General features: G+C 42.5%; 1 protein-coding gene and 1 long non-coding RNA gene across 3 annotated transcripts in view; one reads left to right on the forward strand and one right to left on the reverse strand.

The window, feature by feature from the left end:
- FBXO11 (F-box protein 11) overlaps nt 1-5,337 on the reverse strand; it is a 74,646-nt gene extending 69,309 nt beyond the window's left edge. For both annotated transcript variants that reach the window (XM_067292978.1, XM_067292977.1), the window contains exon 1: nt 5,213-5,337. In XM_067292978.1, coding sequence (XP_067149079.1) covers nt 5,213-5,321 — 109 coding nt within the window. In that variant the 5' untranslated portion in view covers nt 5,322-5,337. The remainder of the gene's footprint in view (nt 1-5,212) is intronic.
- A 719-nt stretch (nt 5,338-6,056) lies between these two features.
- LOC106490481 (uncharacterized) lies at nt 6,057-20,053 on the forward strand. The gene is made up of 3 exons (XR_010883674.1): nt 6,057-6,234; nt 6,517-6,737; nt 17,950-20,053. It is a non-coding gene; the product is annotated as an uncharacterized lncRNA (long non-coding RNA).
- Nucleotides 20,054-20,498: the final 445 nt, after the last annotated feature.

Raw genomic sequence — 20,498 nt, forward strand, 5'->3', positions numbered from 1 at the left:
ACATAATGTTTATTGTGCTTAATGCCCTGCACACCTGCAATAAAAGCCTGACATGCTTTGGACAGTTTTGGTCTACTCCACAAATATGATGCTCCCAGGAAGTACGAGAACATGGAGCAGGTCGCAGACTATAACCTTCCCCCAAAATGGAAGGACATCAAACAGACTAACTGATAAACGAGACTGTTTACTTCTTTACTTAAACCATTTAGCTCAAAGTTTTTGCAATCCAGAATCAAAATTAAAAAAAAAAAAAGAGAGAGAGATTTCTGGAAAATTATAACAGACATTAATATTCCCATGAATGACCAAAATATACTAAAACTGTGAACAATGAACATTACTGTGTATTTGAGCAACAAAAAAAACTTAGTTTTAACATAAAATTAGGTGCTTGTCCTACATTAAGGACAACAGAGGTGCCCACACTCTCCTATGTACCTGTGATCCTGTGATGCAGAATTAGGATTTGAGAAATAGAAGTTGTACTTGCAGTACTAAGTTTATAAATTCTAAATTTTTATCTGTAAGGTCAACTTTGGAAAATTTTAATTGCAGAAACAAGAACTACAGATCCATATATAGATATCTTTTCACAGCCTAAGACTCTCTTTTAAGGAAAATGGAAAGCTTGTATTAGATTTCTTTCCACCTGGAGCAAGTGATGCCCGACTTCTTGATTTCTTGCCATAAGGGATGATCCTAAACTGAAACCAATTTAGTTATTTTGATACAAGTCTGGGTATGGACATTTGCTTCAGAATAAAAGTCTCTTAATTTAGCTACTGTACAGCCCAACACACACCAATATAACAGTTTCAGTGCATATTTCCCCCCCCCAAAGAAAACACACACGCACTTGAAACGGGGCCAAATAAAGACTCAACTTTCCTGACATATTTACCTTAACGTTACAAAAAAAATCAAGCTCTGTGAACAAGAAATCGAATGGAGCTTAGTTTCTACATGCTTCCATAGCCTAACTCACTCTTTCTCCCAGTACTTCAAGCACTCATGTCCCCTATCCAGACAAATGACTAATTAAATTACCGTGTATGCTGACAGGCCAGCTGGTTATTGCTTTTTGGCAAGGGTAGGGAGGGATAAGTTATAACTGTCTTTTCCTCACCGTCTTCTTCAACAATCAACAGTTTCCAAAAAACTTAAGAACTTCACATCCCCTTATCAAATGTGGTCGAAATGAGCTAGCAAGTTCCAAAGTTGCAGGGTGACAGACAGACAGACTGTATGGGTGTATAAGCCTTATTTTCTTCAGAAAAACAATTAAAAAAAATCAGACTTGCAAGGTAGGTTTACAGGTGGTATTACATATGCCCCCAACTCTACATGTTTTCAGGGTGCAGCTCTCTACCAGTTTAACCCAGTCTAAAATCAGAGCTGCCACAGTCCCACCACACCCACAGGCACGCAGTGTTATCCCTTCCCTTGTACTGGCACTGGTGCCAAAAATCAACCTGGAGGGGAAAAAAAAAAGTTATTAGTTTTTGGGCCAGCCAGGTCCTGAGTCAGCTCACTGCACTGTCACATGGACACCACTACCATATAAAAGGGAAGAGTAGGATTGTGGCAGCTCCAGCTGCCATGGAGCTACAAGTTTGGTACTTAACAACATACAGGATCCAATCCTGAAAGCACTTAATACTGGACATGAACCTCATTAGTACTATATCCAGTAATTTGCTGATGTTATGAAGAAGCACATATACACTAATGTATGTATTATTTTGAGAAAACAAAAACAAGAAAAAAATCTCTCATATGTGATAGCTCTTAGGTTAACTGTCTTAGTTGCATTCTGGCCAAGATACCTGTTTCACCTTGTTTTCTTCCTAAAACTGTAGCCAAACCTATACCCTCAAGGGAAAAAACAAACAAACAAACAAACAAAAAACCCAGCACTATAAGCAAACAGACATATTTAAACACAGACATCACTTTCCCTTCCTTTTGGACAGACCACTGTCCTAAAGAAAACGCAAGGGCCCATCTATTCTGTAACCTTAATGCAGAGTCCCAAAAGCACGGGGTAAGCCACTGGCAATCCCAAAGGCAACTGGGGAGAGATCAAGAGCAAGGAGGCAAAACAGAAGTAGCACAGTGTAGCCAGTGGCTAATTTAGATGGATGGAGGTGTGAACAGCAGAACATAAGGCAAAACATCTTGGGAAGTACATCCTGATGACATCTATCTTGGCCATACAATACAGTAAATTTGGGAGAGAAAAAATTTTATCTGCAAGCATTTACAACATTTCTTTCCCAGTGTAATCAGAATACAGGTACACACAACCATTGTTTATCAAAGCATAGTACAAATAACCTGAATCCACATTCATTAGATCTATTCATATTGCACATATAAAATACATTAAAATAAGAATAACTGAATGTTATGAAACACACCTTTATAGGATTTTTAAACCCTTATAGGGAACATCTGATGGAAGATTTTTTTTTAAAAAAAAGAACAGTGTTTTCTAGGGATCCATTTATTAACAACAGCAGACATAACTCTTGATTTTTTACCCAATAATGAAAATAACAGCTGTTACACAGTTGCAAAACACTGTGTATTTATGTAGCATTAAATAAATAAAGTTCAAGATCTAGCACATTCTACTAAGCAATCTACTTTATGAAACAAGAAGTTCCAAAGATTAACTATGTGCTATATTAAAAACTGTTCCATGTTATTTGTACTTATAAGCTCCTCCTAACTGTGATATAAAAGGAGAAATTAATTGTAATGAAGTATGATTTTCATTTAATCACAGCCACACTCATGCTACCTAATTTTTTTTTTTAACAAATCTAAGTTTGAATTTAATAGAAACTCTTGACTAATAACTTACACTGCCTCTTTTGTACAGCCTTTCTTAAGGAGACCTACACTGAACAGGAATAAAGGTGAAAAAAAGTCACCACTGACTAGTCTAACCCTAGAATATTGCCTGATAATTTAGCAACATTATGCACTGTCCTTAATAGTAACAGCCCTGTACAAAGCCCATGAAAGTCACAGGTAAAACTGGCATTAGCTTCCAGAGATACTGGATCAGACCTTAGAAGTTCTGGGAAAGGAACAGGAATTGCAGTAGAGATACCCTAAATGTAAAACTAATACAAATGACCTTAATACAATTAATAAGTTTTTGGGCAAGCCAGGCCTCACCACTGACCTTCAAAAATGGAAGGAAAAAGCTAGCAATGATCCATACGGAACAGTAATTTCAGCAAACTGCGGAACTTGATTTTGTTACAGTTCTATCACCACTAAGTGGTAGACAGCAATGAACAATTTAAAAAATGTTAGGTAAATGAAGAGCTCCCCGAAAGATCACAGTAATGCAATAAATCACAGCTTCATATTTTAACAGAAAAAGTTTCTCCCTGTATCTTTAGCAAATTGGTAACATGTGAACAGTTTGAGACAGCCAGTCCAACGTAAAACCGAATAATCACAGCATTAATCTATAAGCGTGCCTGATTTTACGTTTTCATCTGTTTAAAAAAAAAAAAAAGAAAAAAAGTCGAGTTGAAAAAAGATGTGTATTATGCATATGGAACATAGATGATGAAAATCTTCAGTGCGTGTCACTGAAAGGAGGAAGTGTTTTGGGGGGGGGTTTTAAATGTCAGTTTACCAAAGAAGTCATTTTAATTATATAATTACTGAAGATTTTGGAAGGTTTACACAAGACCCATAATTGGGCATAAGACATCACATCCTCTGGTTATATACACAGCAATCTGGTCTGGGTAACATTCTTTGCTCTGACCAATGTGTGCGAGGGGGGGCGGGGGAAAGAAGGGGAGGGAGGGGGGGAGGAATGGAGAATTAAAAATACTTCCTCAGATTAAATTTTCTTTACTTCATTCGTTTAAAACGTTTTGATTGCATAAAACGCACTGAAATATTTATCGCGATGAATCTCCGCAGTTAAAATATCTTGTTCTTAACGCGATATCCTAGACACTCAAACAAAAGACATTCAGCTGACAATGAAGGCTTTTTTTTATTATTGTTTTAAAAAGGCACTTGTACATCTAAAACTGCAGCACAGATCAGTCTCCTTTATCACGCAAGAGTTGTGACAGCCAATGCATGAAAAATTAAAATCGAATCCACCAGATAAGACATGCAAAATGTCTCCTTCAATCCCACCCCCATCTCGGCTTAAAAAAAAAAAAAAAAAAAAAAAAGAGGGAGGGAGGCAGCCCTGCACGCACAGTCCACACACTCGCACCCCCAGCCATGATCGAGGCAGCAGTTTCGGGGGCCGAGGGACCCCCCTCCCCGCCGCCGCCCCCCCCCCCCCGCGCTGGCGGCTCTGCCCCGGGCTCCCTCCGAGGAGGGATCCCACCTCGGCGACTCCTCATCCCTTCAGACAATGGTGCTTCCCCGCTCGGCTCCGGATTGTCAACGTTTTTCACGCCAGGCCCCGGCCGCGGGTCGCCGCCGCCGCCGCCAGGCAGGGCCGCGGCGCCCCCCGCTCGGCGGCCAGCGCGGCGCCCGGGGAGGGGGGGGGGGGAGGTAAATAAATGGCCGCCCGGCGCCCCACGCGCCGCCGGGCCGCGGCCCCCTCCCCTCCCCCCCGCGGCCGGCCGCGTAACCGAAGCGCGGCGCCCAACTGCGCAGCAAACATTGCGCTGCGCGGCGCGGCGGGCTGCGCCCCGGGCCGCCCCGCCGCCACCATTTCGGCAGCGGCTCGGCCGCGGCGGCCGCCCGCCCGCCTCCCCCCGCAGCCCCCCGGGGCGGGCCGGGCGCCGCTCCCCCCCGTCCCCCCGGCACCTCGGCAGGGCCCGGCGCCCCTCCGCCGGCGCGGGGGCGCCGCGGGGAGGCACCGGCTCCCCCGGGCCCGGGCGGCTCGGCCCGCCGCAGCCCCGGGGGGGGGGGGGTCTCGCCCCGCTCCGGCCCCGCGGTCTGGCCGCGATCCGCCTCCCGCGGGCCCCTCGGCGCGGCCGGGCCGAGCCCCCGCCTCCCCGCCGCTCGGCGGCAGGGCCCCGCGGCCCCGAGCCGGGGCCGAGCCCGAGCCCGAGCCAAACAAAGCGCGGCCTGAGCGGGAGCCAAGGGTGAAGCAGCCTCGGCTTTTCCTGCCGGTGCCCGGCCGGGCGCGGCGGGGCCCAGCGCCGCGGAGGCCCCCGCGCAGCGCGGCGGCGGCGCGGCCGGGCGGCGGCGGCGCCTCGCTTACCCCGTTCCCCGGCGGCGGCGGCGGCGTTGTTCCTCTCCTGCTGCTGCTGCACCGGGCGCGGCCTGGACACTCGCCTGGGTCTCCTGTTGGCGGCTCGGACCGAGTTCATTTGCCGGCTCGTGTGGGTGGCGGGAGGGGGGGGGGTCGATCCTCCGGCAACCGGCGCCTCTCAGCGGGGGAGGGCGGGCGGGGGCCCCGGGCGGCCGCCTCGCAGCAGCGGGCGGGCAGGGAAGGAGGGGGGTCTCCAGGTGCGGGTCCCGCCGCCGCCGCCGCTGCCGCCTCCTCCCCGGCTCGGTCGAGAGGCAGAGGAGCCGCCGGCCGCCTGGGTCTCCCGAGCGCTGGCTGTGGGGGCTGCTCGCTCCGCTGCCCCCCTCCCCAGCCCCCCCCAAAAATCCCTCTCTTAAAGGAGCCCCGCGGTCCTGCCCGTCTCAAGCCCGTCGCTGCTCCGTGGCAGGAGGAGCCATTGACACTGCCAGAGACACACACTCGCGGGGAGGCAGCCGCTGGCGGCCGCGCTCCGCCAATCGCCGCCTCCCACACAGCGGGCTGGCGGCGGCGCGGCCAATGGCGGCGCGGCTTCTATCCGGAGGCGCGGCGGGGAGGGGAGGGAGCGGAGCGGAGCGGAGCGGGGTGGGGTGGGGTGGCTGGAGCAGGATATAAGGCGCGGGGACGCGGGCGCGGCGTCTGCGCGGAGGGGGGGAGGAGCGCGCGGAGTTTGCGCGGAGCGCGCAGGCGGCGGGAGGGAGGGGGGCGGGCGCGGGGGCCTGGGGGCGCAGCGCGAGGGCGCGGGGCGGTGCGTCGTGCCGTGCCGTGCCGTGCCGCTGCGCGGGGGCGGGCTGGGCCGCGGCCTGCTGCGGGCCGCGGGGCCGCGGAGGGCGGTGGCCTGGCCCGGCCCGCGTGCGCAACAGGCCCCGGCTGCCCCGAAACCGCCGCTTTTTGGCACCAAGGTGGAAGAGCAGCCAGAGAGGAAGCTTGGAGGGGCCTGAGCGCTGGCGGGCCTCGGTAAAGCCGTGTACAAAATGGTAGGTAGGTAGGGAGGCAGGCAGCGCCTGCCCGGAGCGCCTTGTTGTGCGTGCGCTGTGCCTTGGTAACCTTGGGCCGGGTGCGCGCCTAGCCCTCGCGTGGCTTGCGCGGGCTTCTTTCTTTTTTTCCCTTTTCTTTTTTTTTTGTTTCCACACACTACTTATTTCCTGGCTGGCTGTTAACAGCCTCTTCGCTCAGGGAACGTGTATTTCACATTTTCTGTATACCCGCTCTCGCTCGCGTTACCTTTTGCGCGTATAACGATGTGCTGTTTGTCCTAGGGCTGGCAGTCTAGGCGGCGCGGGAGGCTGCTCCTGCCTCGCTGCTGTTTGTCATGGTTGGCGCTCCGCAGATGGCCTGCGATCGCAAGGAGTGGTTGAAGTTGGTTCTGCTTTTTTCCCCACTTTTTTTTTTTCAGAAGACACGTAATAAAGTAGATGGCAGAATCCTAGCAGTAAGGAATATATGTTCTTTCTACGGGGTGATTCAGGAATCTGCAAAGGTGGGTTTGTTTGTAGTGCTATTTAAACTGAGCACTTCAAGTCTGCAAAATCAGAGCCTGTATCTGAGACTGAATAACGAAAGTGTGCTATCTGCCATGAAATGTAAATAAATAGTTAAAAAACACATTAAGCAGAACCTCAAAGCCAACAAAGGAAGGTGTAATAGAACTTTAGGAAAAGATTGCTGTATCAACAACAACAACAAAAAACCACGTTCTTTAAAAATGTCTCTCTAGTGTGCTTCTAAATTGAATGACAGTGAAATTTGACTTTTAAGTTCATATTTGACCAGAAATCAAATGTTTGGAAAATCTTATGGAGCTTATGCTATTAAGGAGCATTTTTTGGACTTAGAATTTTGTTGCGTTGAGGAATGACTGAAGAAGCAGTGGAGGATTGTTTCCCCATGCCTGAAAAAGGTAATTCTTGCTACCTTCTCTAATAATACAGGAAGAAATAATAAAGTTTAGTTTTTGTGAAAAAAAACTATATAGGAAGAGAGAATAGTGGTCATTCCTTGTCTGGGGTTATTTTCTGTCATCATGATTATTAGGCTAGTGTAGTCAAGCATTTATTAGAATAGACCTGTCCAATTACATACACATATCATGTGAATATTTTTTTCTTCTGAGAAACAGCACTGTTAAACTGTGCTGTAACTTCTCAATGGAAAGAATGATCCATACCAAAGAGCTGTACCTAACTTACTGCGATGTAAGAATTTTGATATCATTAAAAACCTGTAATCTTTAAAATTTAGCAGTTTAGTTCAACTGTATTTCGGTTAAACTGTTCTAATTATGCTCTCTGTACTCCTAGATCTAGCGCATGGATTTCTAGTGTCTCAAAGTTACCTGAATTTGTTCAGTATCAGTGTTTACTCCAAATATTTTGTATGCCGTCCATCTTTGAAAAGCTTCTGTTGAAGGGTCAAGACAGATGACAAGCTAATTTTCACCTAAAGCTTAGAAGAATCTAAAGCTAAATCTAAAACCTTTTTTTGGTAATTGGCTGCTTAAGATGATAACTTATGCTAAGGATATGATGGTAGGAGTCAGGCAAAACTTACTGTATATGGTAAAACTTTTGTGACTCTGTTTATAAGCAGTTCCAATATGTGGTCTTACTGACTTAATCTTCTGTAGATTGCCCTCAATCTATTTTGGCTATACAGAAGTTTGAAAAATGTTCTGAGTATGAGATATTGAGAACCTCACATGCAGGTAGCACAAACTTCATCTGCTGAGTAGGGCAAACTGTATAAAGTTACTAAACAAATTACTGGTGCAAAAAAAGATGTTATCTGAAAGTGTTCTTTGGTAGCTTACAAGGCATGGAGTAGAGAAATGTTTATAAAAATCGGTTGACCAGTGCTTTTCTAGCACATTCTTGGTTATGCTTTAGAAGATCAAACATTAGAAAGCCTGAAAATCCATCAGAACAGTTTTAACTAGAATGATGCGTCTCTGCATTTAAACAAACAGAAATGTCTGTCCTGTCTGATTCTTGGTGACTGGAACTTGATCATCACAATTTCACTTTTCTAAGTCAGTCCTCAAGAAATTATACTTATCCTCCCCTTGCCTCCTTTGCTGCTGTTTAGCCTCTGAGAGGAAAAACATAGTTCTGTGATGCAAATGACACTGCAAGTCCAAACTAATATTAAGGCTTCACTGTACTGACCACTGTGCAGATGCTTTAAGCCATCCTGCATGCTTTGCTAATAACCCACTCCTGAATGTGGATGCAATTTATCCTGGCAAGATTTTTGGGATTTTTCCAAGACAGCTTTTTCTTTAGTTCCATTTCCATTTCCTCTCTTTCCAATTTAAATAAACTATACCATGATTTTATTTTGTAATTGTCTACAACATAAATGCTCGTTAGACTGGTTACGTTAGCCACCAATCACCTTTTGGTGACCCGTGAACAACTTTTTATGAAAGCAGGGCACAGGACTCAGGTGAAGTGTTTACTTGGACTGTTTACAGCATAGGCAGTTTGGACAGAATTGTCATGTGCTAGCTGATTGTAGGAGACTGTCCTCCAGTTGCACTGGATATTAAATGTATATGTATTTAAATGTTGATATTATTTGGTTCTCTGTATGTACATGAAGAGTTGGCTGCTGCTTTGAAGAGATCTGATTCCTGAGTGAGTGAAGAAAGATGCCACAAAGTAGGGTACTTAGCGTGATAATGACAGTAACTTGTTAATTATGTGTTAACATACAATAGTTAGAGCTGTGTAGCTAATGAGGCAGCTTTCATAGAAAAGTAATGCAAGAGGTAGTGAAGGAAGTACTGATATAGGACTTTAATTGTGCGGGTTAAATGCAGAGACAGGAGTGACTTTGGTTCAGCTTACTCTAAAATGAAAGAGAAGGTTCAAAACGACTTGAAGATCAGCTCAAGATAATTGAACACTTATGTATTCCTTTTCTAATATCTCAGTTGAGAATAGAGGAGAGACTGAAAATGGTGGGGCCACAGACTTAGCTGGATTCCAAATGGGTGAAGCAGTGCAAGCTTAAGTCAGCAAGGCTGATTGAGGCTGGGGTAATCTGCAGGGATCCCCACTATTTTATTCCCTTTAATGCATCTATTCACTAGCAGCCTGAAAAGCCTTGCTTCAGAAACTGTTGGAAATGCTTTGAATGTGGGACAGATTCATGTAAGATGTTACAATCCTTACTTGCCCTGAGGATGTGAGTATTGCTTTAACAGTTGATCAGAACAAGTCTAGCATAATAGATTTCAATGCATGGTAGTCTGTGGGCTACTTTTAAGGGACTCACAAAAGGTAAGTAAGAACAGACTTAAACTTCTATATATAGGCCTAAATCTTTATTTAAAAACTGTTAGGAATCTGCAAAATGAAGAAGAAAACCACTACTGATTTGCAATTCATATTTGTTCCTCAGAAAATACAGAGTAACTGTGTTTTCACTAGATTTTGCTTCCTAATATTTGTGAGAGAACAAAAAATATTTTGACAGCACTGTTGCAGTTTGTTACACAAGCCCACCATAATGCCTTTTGCTACAACTCCTGGATTTGAACAGGAAATATAAGAAGTCGGTTTTTATCATGCTTTTTAATCACTTCAAATGCCTTTGCAAAGGAGCCATATACCTATCCCTCTTCTTACAGATGAAAGTGAGGCACCAAGAGCTGAAATGACTTGCCCAAGAGCATTTACAGGCTATTAACAGGGCCAGGAATAGAACCCAGGGTACAGGAGTCCTTATCTAAGGTTTTCTCTACAGTGTCACATTACTCTTTCAGAAGCGTAAGATTTGCCTATTATTTCTAACTGTCTCATAAGCCATTAATTTATCCCTGACTAAAAATACTATATTGAAGACTTTGGACTGACCCGATGTGGGCTACTGACTTGGTCGTCTTTAAACCCTTTAAAAGGATTGTTTCTCATAAGCTTGGAAGAAATGAACCTTTCAGAAGTAGTGATATCTAGAACTGATTTAACCTGCTTGCTCTACAGCTAAAAATATTAATGTAGCTTCTTTGCAGTTCCTCCCCTGCCCCACCCCATCCCAATTCCTCTTAGTTACATTTTACATTCCATGTAATGCAGCCAAATCTTACCACTCTTGTAGCAAAAGATTCTTAAAAATCTCCTCAATTTACCTGGAATCCATATCTCTTCTGAAATCATATGGCTTGATTTTTAGCTGACCTTAGTGGGTCACCTTCTGAGTGAATGTCTGTGACTGGGAGTCTCTTGCTGTATCAGCTTGGTTTCCAAAATAGAGGAAAGAATGAAGATCTCAGAAAAAGAAAAACATGCATGCTGTTACATATAAGCACACGTGACTGTGGCACCATGTGCATCTAACCTGCTAATTTTGATTCTCCCCTAACAGAAGCTTTCTGGAAGCCTGAACGCTACCAATTCTCATTAAATTTTTTAATAAAAGCAGCTGCCAGAAAGAGTCTAGAGGGATGGTGCTTAAGCTTTAAAGTATCATGAGAACTGCCCTTGTAGGTGTTGTATGATCCTCATACATCACCTGGCTTCAGGATTTTCTTGGGACTACTTCCAGAGGAGGGAGAGCAGGTGTGATGCTCTTCCCTCTGAATGATGTCAACGGACATAAAAGCACCCAGTTTGCTATCAAGTGGTGGCAGGCCGGTAGCAAAGAGGGAAACCGAGGTGTGTTTCTGTGGGCTGCCCCAACAGCTGCAGAGCTCTGGGGATTGGCCTGAGTCTGAGCCCCAGCAGTGCTTGCTGGCAGAGGTGGGTGAAGCCCAAGGCCCTGTTGAGAGGTGAGCAGGCTCGTAGCAGGCCTCGGTACTGCAATCGCTTGTACAGTTTTGCATTCTGTACCTGGGAATGCTTGCAAAATTGGTTCAATAGCCACTTCTATTTCAACAAAATTTTATGAAATTGGTATGTTCAATCCCAGCTGTAAATCAGGAGCATGAGAGGTCTGGAGCTCAGAGTGAAAGGAGCAAAGACTTGTACTAGAAATGTATTCACAGAAGCCTAAATGACAATTCTAAAGTAGCATTAGGGGAGAGGTATCTGTGCAGACCAGCCTTGTGTCAATGATAGGAGTTTACATTAAGCAAGTAGTTGTAATGGGTGATATCCTGGTTAAAGCCAAAATGTTTTGGCTGCAGTGGAGCAGGACTTATTTTTACCTAATCATGAATAAGGAGTGCAGTTAAAATCCCCCAGAAACAGCAACACTGTCAGATTCTTATCAATTGCAAGGAATCGCATAGTCAAAATTATAGCCATGCTTCAATGTAATGCTTAACGTTTGTATGTGAAGATCGAACCGCTTCAAGCACCTAATCTGCATTTTCAGCCTTGTTTTCCCAGTGACACCCACTGCCCTCCATTGGCTGAAGTGCCTGAGCTTTGTCCTTTGGATTGAACTGGTTTTACATGTTTCAGATAGTCTGAATCAATATGCAGCTTCTGTTTTAAAATACATTGGGTGTAAACAACGCAATTTTAAGGGTGACCCATCAAAATAGCATGATTCTCCAACATTATCTGTCTAGGTACTTAATGTAATACTGAGATCAAATGATGTTTTGACTTGGCAATATCATTCAAGACTTGCTTCTCGCTGTCCCCACTCAAACATGAATGCACAGTGATTAAAAGGTGCGGGCTACACATTGCATCCATAGGTCCTCTAAAGTCTGTGGCTCAAATCAGAGAAGTTTTTGCTAAATCTTTCTGTAAATTCCTAATTTCAGATTTGTCTTGGACTCTGTCTCCATTTCTTGGACTCTGCTCTTGTTTCACTCATTACTTCAGTATCACATGCATATGACAAGATCTGTCTTTACAGCTGGGTTTTCCCCTCATCCGACAGGTATATCTGTTGTTTATATTGCCTTGGAGAGGGTATACCCTGAACAAATCTTTCATTATGAGAGTCAGCCCTGAGTGAGGAAGGATTACAGGAAGCGCCTTGATTGTATCAACTGGAAGAATCAATCATTTGATAGAAGGAGGCTGGAGTTATGTGAGAGCCTGTCTCCAGATTCAGAAGTGCCAAAGGGGAAAAATGGCTTCTTCAGGGAAGTTCTTGCTAGTTTGGGGAATAATTCTCCCCCAAAATTTAGCAGGGGAAGCCTGAGCTCCCCATTTTTACAAAGCACTCATACTCTCGATGCTCATCAAAGACAAACTGCCAGGAGCAGTAAAAGACACTTTGCTTCATCCTCATTATGAGCAGCTAAATCTGAAATAAGCACTAGAAATCCCATGCTTCATTTTCAACTTGTTCAATTGTTGGCAATATTGTGGAGCATCCTAAAGGTGCTTCTTAAATCAGGATCTCTGTATACCTCAGCAGTGAGAGGTGATACCTGTTTCAGTCCTGGAGACAAGAAACTGAAGGTGTCTGTAGTCTCACCATCAACACATTATGAATACATGTGGTGCAATTGCCTTCACATCAAATCTCGTGAGCACATAGCTGTGGAGTGTGGTATGATTTTACCCTATCAGCAACTGGTTGTGTTTACCAGTGGGAACAAATTTTTTCATGCTAAGAAAGGGGGACTATGAGGAACGTGACTGTTGTTTGCAGCCTGCTAGATCAATGCCATTTCAGATCTGCTTGAAAACTTCATCCTTTTCTGCAGAGAAATTCTTTAAATGTTGAAAGGTTGTGAAATGATAAGGATCCCTGAAATTACCATGAGTCCAGCAATGACTGACCAGAAAAAAAAAAATTGGTGCTGCAGGTCCTTCGTGTGCATCTTGCCTGTTTGTTCCTTCTCTGAACCAAGCTTTGGGTTGGGCAGCTAGAAGAGAGGAGTCTAGGTCCTTATTTTCCACCTTGCAGCCTCCATTGCATCTGTCAATTATGGCTTATCTAATGAGTAGGGGAAAATATCTAGTTATCAGTCTTTATCCTTTTGACTGCTTCATGAAAGGTATTTCCTCAGAAGGGGTGTTTAAATGTTCTGAAGAGTATTCTGGAGTTAGGCTCTAAACCGTCATAGCTGTTGAAAAGCAGTCCTGTTCTCCACAGGCATCTTTTTGCTGTTCCTACCCTGTCCCCTCTTTTGTCAGCACTAGTGTTTATGCAGCAGCACAGTGAAGCAGATCAGGGAGATAATCTGTTTGGAAGCTAAGCCAGCTGAAGGAGCAGCTAGTTTTCAGGCCCTGTGCACCGAGAAGTGGTGGGAAAGCATGGCCCCAGTGTAGTGAAGGAAGCTTGCACACAGATTGACTTACTGCAATCCTGGAAACATGCCATTAACAAATTCCCAAGGCCTTTGGGTGAATATTCAAAAGTTACCTTTGATTAGGTATGTTACACAGGAATACTGGAATCCCTCTCAGCCATAGCCCACTGCTCTAGGATCTCTGTGCTGCTGCTGAAGCAACAAATTACGTTTCTTGACTGGTGTCCATTTAAGCATGCAGCAGCATGTGCTTAAAAGGTGACAAAGGTGATGTCACACAATATATATAGCTTTAAGGAGTTCATTTCTCTTGATTGCCACTTGGTGGAGATGTTGGTTGTTGTCTTCAAGGAGCTTTGGACTTCCACTGTTGAGGGCAGGTAGCATGTAATGTCGGCAAGGGGTGTTTTACAGGTCAGTAATGAGGGGTGACTTTTTCCAGTGCTGCATGGTTTTTCCAGAAATCCTTGTGTTCAGGACACATGGCTTCCTATTTGTACTCCATTTTATATGTAAACATTTCTACACTTATCAGTGTGAGCTAATCAACAGCAGGAAGTATTTTGCTAGGGACAACTGATCAAATGTAACACATTTTCAGCTTAAGATGCTGCAAGCATTTCCTTTTGAATCCTCCCTTATTTGTCATCCTAGGTTATTCTAGAGCTAGAAGGTTTTCCTATCCCATCTTTATCCCATCAGTCAAAGGCTGACTGCGGTCTTTTTGTCTCCCCAATAGCACTGTTTCTCTAGTGAGATCTGAACTCTGTCCTCTCATCTTCAGTGGATCAGCTCTCACTTTCTCCAAATATACGATTATCAGTGCCTTTCACTCTGATGTCCCTGGTTGAAGTATAGTCCTTTGATCTCTGTCCGTCTGTCACTTCTAGGGTGACAGTCCTTGTAAGGAATCTTGAAGGATACTGAATGTTTACTTGCCACTAACTAACTATTCTGGAGAACGGGTGTGTAATGTATACTTGCAAAGGTGAGTGGTGGATTGCATCCCTGGGAGATTTTCAAGGATTTTGCAGTTGAAGAGAACTGAGTGCTTGCACTGCCTACTTGCTTCAGTTTGTGGTGTGCCTTATAGGTACTGTATTCTCTGGTCTTTGGTGTTTGTCATCCCCCACATGTGAATGTAAATACCAAGAGATATGTAACCTTTCATTATGCAAAGGGCATAAAAACAGGAATTTACCCAAATTAACTGATAAAAAGTGCGCTGTGTATGGAAAATGGTCTGCTCTCTCTCATTTGCCTATGACTAATGTCTCAGGTTCTCATCAGTTTTATGCTGACAAGCAGAGATAGAGGCCATCCATTCAGAAGACTGTGTGTAAATGAGATCAATAGCACTGTAAAATCCTCTCTACTGACTACTGATGATGAGCATCAGTGTAATCTAGCTCTTGAAGAAATTTACACAATATAGATAAATGCATACTGTAAGGGTAACAACTGGTTTAAATATGTTGTATAAACTCTGTTTTCCTCCGCTTGTTTGTATCTAGCACTACAAACCCAGGTTTTCTGAGGCACTGAAAATCTTACACCCCCTGGTTCCTCAGCTTAAGTTATGCTTGTCCTCACTGCAAAGCAGAAGAGGAAAATGGAAAACTGAGATTCTCATGTATTTTTAAGTCTCAGTTAGCTAAGATGATAAGGAAAACTTGAATAAGACAACATCAGTCTCACATTTTAGAGAATTTTCCTATTTGGAATAGGATAAAAAGAAGTAATATTTCTCTGATGTTTTGTGTAGACAGTTTACTGACAGTCAATGCAAGTGCATGTTGAGATGGGTAGACTAGCTATCATTGTAGAAATTCATAAATGTTTGACCTTTATTGTTTCTTTTGTAATTTCCATTTCTTAAAATCTGATCTTTGTCTTGCTTGCTTTTTTATTTTGCTGGTGAATTTACTGTGTGTGATTGATTGGATGACTTTGTCTTGTAATGTAGCTTAGCAAAAACTAGGCACATTTTGATGCAAATGTATTTTTTTTTAGCTTTACATTTATGTAGATAGTATTACTTCTGTGAACCACTTTCAGTATGAAATGCCATTTTATTTGTTCACAACAGAAAACTGAGTTGAGCGCTTTATTTTACTTTTTCAGTGATATGATCTGATGCACAGAACAAATGAGAAGAAGAAAAAACATAAAATGTTCTTTAAATAAACTCTTTTCCAATGTGACGTTACCTGTAATAGTTAATGTTGTGCAGTGCTGTACAGTGCAATATGCAGAGCTATCCTGCATTGCTCTGAAGGTGCTTGGGTGGATAGTGGAGGTCCAGCTAGCACAATCACAGTTTCCACAGTCTGCATGAGCATCTCGGCAGTTAGCTACATTCTTTTGCAAAACACTGTAGTGGATAACATACACATACCTTCAGCATTTCCGTACTCAACCCATGAAGTGTGGGAGAAAGAAGCTACCGGTCTGCTTTATAAGTCAAATTTTTGGAGGTGTGGAAGAGCAGTCAGTGAAGGAGCTAAAAAGATGATAGGAGAATGGATTGGCTTGCTTTTAATTAGAACCATTCTGTTTATCACCCATATCATGAGATAAAAAGGGAAAAACATCCTTTACTATAGCACATGTACAAAGAGAAAATATTTGTACTGTAGTTATTGAGTAATTTCAATTGACCTGCCAAATATAATTGAATAGAAATAAAAGCATTCTCTTTACTTCAACAGTAAGTGTATTTCCCTTGTCATAGTGTATGAGATACACACAACTGGCATTATATTTATTTCTAATGACCTTTGTCTGAAATTCATAATACTGACAATTCAAAATCAAAACTAGCATTTATTTCTCTGTCAGACAAAAAACAAATCAAGCCCAGTCAGTAAACTTTTCTCTAATGAACATGAGCTTTCTTGTACCTTTCCCCTTACAGAAACCCAAAGTAAAAAGATAGGACTTGCATTGTAGCTTGTAAGAGAATGTAAACCACTGAAGGACATTGACAACTTGGAGAGCTCAGGGCTGAAGAATCTTCTGTTTTGTTTTTTGGGGTTTTGTTTTTTTCCTCTTGCCAAGGAGTAACCAGCCCCTGAACTTTACTGCTCGTCTACTCACAGGTGTGGTTCTCTGACATGGCAGGAGAGGTATGTGCTGCCTCGGCTGTTGTTAGTCATGTACAGTGACCTGTGCTCTGTTCTCATTTCCAGCATTGCAAACTAGCAGAGGTGACCGATGCTGTTACTTCATATGTTACTGTAAAGTGGATTCGAATCTGCTGCTCTTGGATTTGTTTGGTTAGCTGACAGTATCTATAAAATGAATACCTTCTGGAGCGTTTCACTGTAACGTGAAGTGTGCATCATTTTTAAGGGTTAAACTTTACTAAATGAAGCAAAGCAATCTGAGCTCTTTCCTCATATGAAGGGGAAAAGTTTAAGAAACTTAAATTAAGATCATTCTACATTTAAAAACTCATTAAATATCAGGAAAGTGTGTGAGTAACCCACCCTCAATTGATACAAAAGACTTTTTTTTACTTTGCATGAATGTGTAGACTGAAGCTCCCTCAAAACCAATATATATTTTTTTTTGCTTCTGACTAAAAATCATGCAAAGGGATGTTACAGGGTAAAAACTTTGAGTAACTATTAAGCTGACAGATGTATTATCTAAAAAATAATGGTAGAGGAAGGAAAACTCTTAATTGATTGCTTTTCTTTTCTAAAATATACCATAAGGCAGTTCTGACATGAATTTAATGACATGAAGGGAATAATATAAGCTATTGTACTACAGTGTAGGATACACATTTTAGATGAATGAAAAATGCAGGAAGTTTGAATGATGAGTGTACATAAATTTACTCATCTTTTATATAAACGCCTTCTTGAGGTGCTGACGTTTTCAGTACATTAGTTGTTCATAATGAATACTCTTGTATAAAACATTTCAAAGGTAATTTTCTAAGGGCAAGGAATGACTAAAAGTTATTCACTAAAGGACAGTCAGTAATCTGAGTCTGAAAGGAGACCGATGGGAAATGAAATAAACTGATGTAACAGGCAAAAGTTTGCTTATATTAAAGAATCACCTGCCCTTTTATGGATTCAGTGTCCTAAAACAGAAGCTACAGAAGTGTTGTTGGCTGATGCAGAGGCAAAATCATTATGTTCTAATCATGTGCCATTGAAGGAAAGGTGTGTGGGGGAAATCTTGGCAAAATACCCGTACCTGTTGTAGCAGAAGTGCAGAAGAGGTAGTCACCTCTTCTGCTGCATGGTAAATGCAGTTGCTTTTATGCTATACATTTCAGGATGGATAAAATGAATCAGTGAAGAAATACTATGTTTAAGGAATATGCTTAAAAATAAGAAAAATAAATCAGTTGATCTATCAGACTGCTTCCAGGCAGTAGTTTTTAAATAACTTGTTGTATATTTCTTGGCTATTACAATCTTGCATAAGAGCTTTTCCAGCTTCATAAAGAGAATTAATGTGAAATCAGTAATGACATTTGAAAATTCACCAAACACTTCCCATCCAGAAAGTCTTCACTTTGAGTGCCACTAATGCTACATGGAAAAACCGCACACAGAGACCTGACTTCAATGGCAGATGAAAGAGAACGCAGAGTAGATCGAAAGCACAGGGAAGAAAGATGCTTCAGAAGCAGCTGGAAGGAATGAGGAAGACCTGCCTGTTCCCCACACAAGAGCAAACCTGGAAACAGCCACTGTGGGCATCAGCTTGCAAAAAGCCTTTTGCTTGATGATGTAGCCTAAATGCTAACAGCGATGTCCAGCTAAAGGATCCAAACTGGCATGAACAGCAACCAAAAATTCACTTGATGTTGAGAACCTCAACAGAAGCACAGAAACATGAGTTTCCCATGGTGTATTAGGAGCGTGTTACCTGCTGGACTCTAGGCAATGAAGAGGATACTTGTTCTGCTGTCTCAGAAAGCCTGGAATCATTGTGGAAATGGGCATAAACAAAACCATAAAATGGATGTTTTATTTTATACTTTTAATACAAGCACAATGAGGAGCACTACAACATGTGAGTGCAATGATACATGGTAATCTTGTGACTGCATGTGTTCAGGCTACTTCACTCCTGGAAAAGATGCACTGTAGTTACACAAGTTAATACAACTGTAATTACCTACAGTTGCCACGTTTGATCTGGGAAAATAAATAAGATTTGTCAGTACCCCCTCTCCTCTTCCTCCCTCCCCCAAGCAATGCAGAATTGTCTTCCAGTCTCTTCCGTAGCATCACTCAGAAATAGCAGCAGTAGAGCAAGCCTGTAGAAACTGGGAGGCAGTGGTCTTTCAAGAAAGGCTGAGCTGAGCTGTCACACCCAAGAGCGAGGTTCAGAGGGTTTGGTCGGTGCTGTCTGCGTCACACGTTAACCATGTTTGCGCCAGACACCCATGCCCCCACCCTCTTAGTGGCTTTCAAAGGAGATTTTAAAATATACTACTTTGTTGCTCATTTTGATTTCCTGTTTTGGGGACTCGTGTGTCTCATGTTTCCCCAAGTTTTTCTCTGACCTTAAGAGTCAGAAATGTATTTTTCTTTTTACCTAAAAACTCAGATTCTCATGGAAGCACTTGACTCCAGAAGCTGAGGCTTAAACCAGCAGATAAGAGATTCATGATAAAATTGGCAGAATTGCACTGCTCTAAGCACTTCCAGAGACATATGCTGCTTTTCCTACTCCTGGAAGTAGTCCCACAGATGTCTCATGATTATTCACTTGAGTCATGGTTGCAGAATTGATTTTTTGGTATTTTGGATTCCCAGATTCTTACATTGAATACGTATGGTCTTTAAAGTGCAAATTCTAATAGAAAAGCTACCTATTTTAAAACACAGAAGAGATGTTTCACCAAAAAACAATGTTTTGAATTTAAACTAAATTGCCTCCTGAATTACAGTTGTATTTGCTCAAACTAAGACATCTCCAAGGACAAAGAATCAAAAATACAAAAGTAAACTGGACATGGCACACTCCTATTAAAAGTTTTTTGTTTTTTTTTCTTGTGGTTTTCACCAGTCATATTATTGTGGTATTAGTCACTAGGTGGTGCTGTCATACATAGTCTGCTATATTCCTTTCTTCAGATGTGAGTGGCCTAAACTGTAAGTTTTCAGCTGGAGTTTATTTTGGAAGGAAACTATGGGAGTTATTAAGCTAGAGAGAAAAATCTCTTGCTTGTTTGGACTAGAGTGAATTTTTAGAGTAAAATTGCTCTAGGGAGTCTGTATCTTGTTTTTTCGCTGAGGTTCCTCAAAGATTGTCTTGAAAGATTCCTGCCTGCCTGAAAGATTCCTGAAGGTTGTCTATATGCCATTTATGATCACCTCTGCTCCCAGGTTCATGTGCTCTGTAAGAAACTTTGGTAGTGCTAAGCCTGTACTTACAAGCTGTTTAATTCTGTTTTGCAAGGCTTTAACATCTAACGTTGTTGAGATAATAATGACTTATTTTCCATGTGTGTTTTTACTGTTAAAGAGCTGAATTTGTTGCATATATTTGTATATACTATACCATTAACTGATGTTGGACAACATGAGAAAACGTGCACGTTACAGATATAATTAAAGAACTTTAGCTTCTTTCATTTGCATTGCCATTTTAAAATTGCATTTCAGTTTCATTCTATCAGTTTTTCTTATAAAAACAAATTCTGTCTGTAACAAGCCTTTACAGAGTTCAAAATCTTAGATATATCCTGATAAAAGAGATTCATTGAGTACTAGAGATGGTCTGAAGATAGCAAACACTTCTCGATGCTTTCTCTATATTTTCCAAAAAGCTTCTGGAACATTTGAATTAGATAAATGAACCCCAAGTCATTTCAGTTTTCAGGCAAGGAAAGTTGTTTTCTTCTTCCTCACTTGTAGTATTTTTTACGAGAAGTGAGGACAAGATCAGACAGATGGAAGGGAAAAAAGTGCGAAGGAATTGTGATATCAGAATCTTCCAAATTGGAGGATTGGTTTGAAAAATGAAAACATTAATTGCGTAGCTTCCCCATCTAAATTTCAGAAAGTTTTTTAAAATGCCATTTTAATTTTAGAAAAT

This window comes from Apteryx mantelli, chromosome 3 (genome assembly GCF_036417845.1).
Source record: "Apteryx mantelli isolate bAptMan1 chromosome 3, bAptMan1.hap1, whole genome shotgun sequence".
Taxonomy (NCBI): domain Eukaryota; kingdom Metazoa; phylum Chordata; class Aves; order Apterygiformes; family Apterygidae; genus Apteryx; species Apteryx mantelli.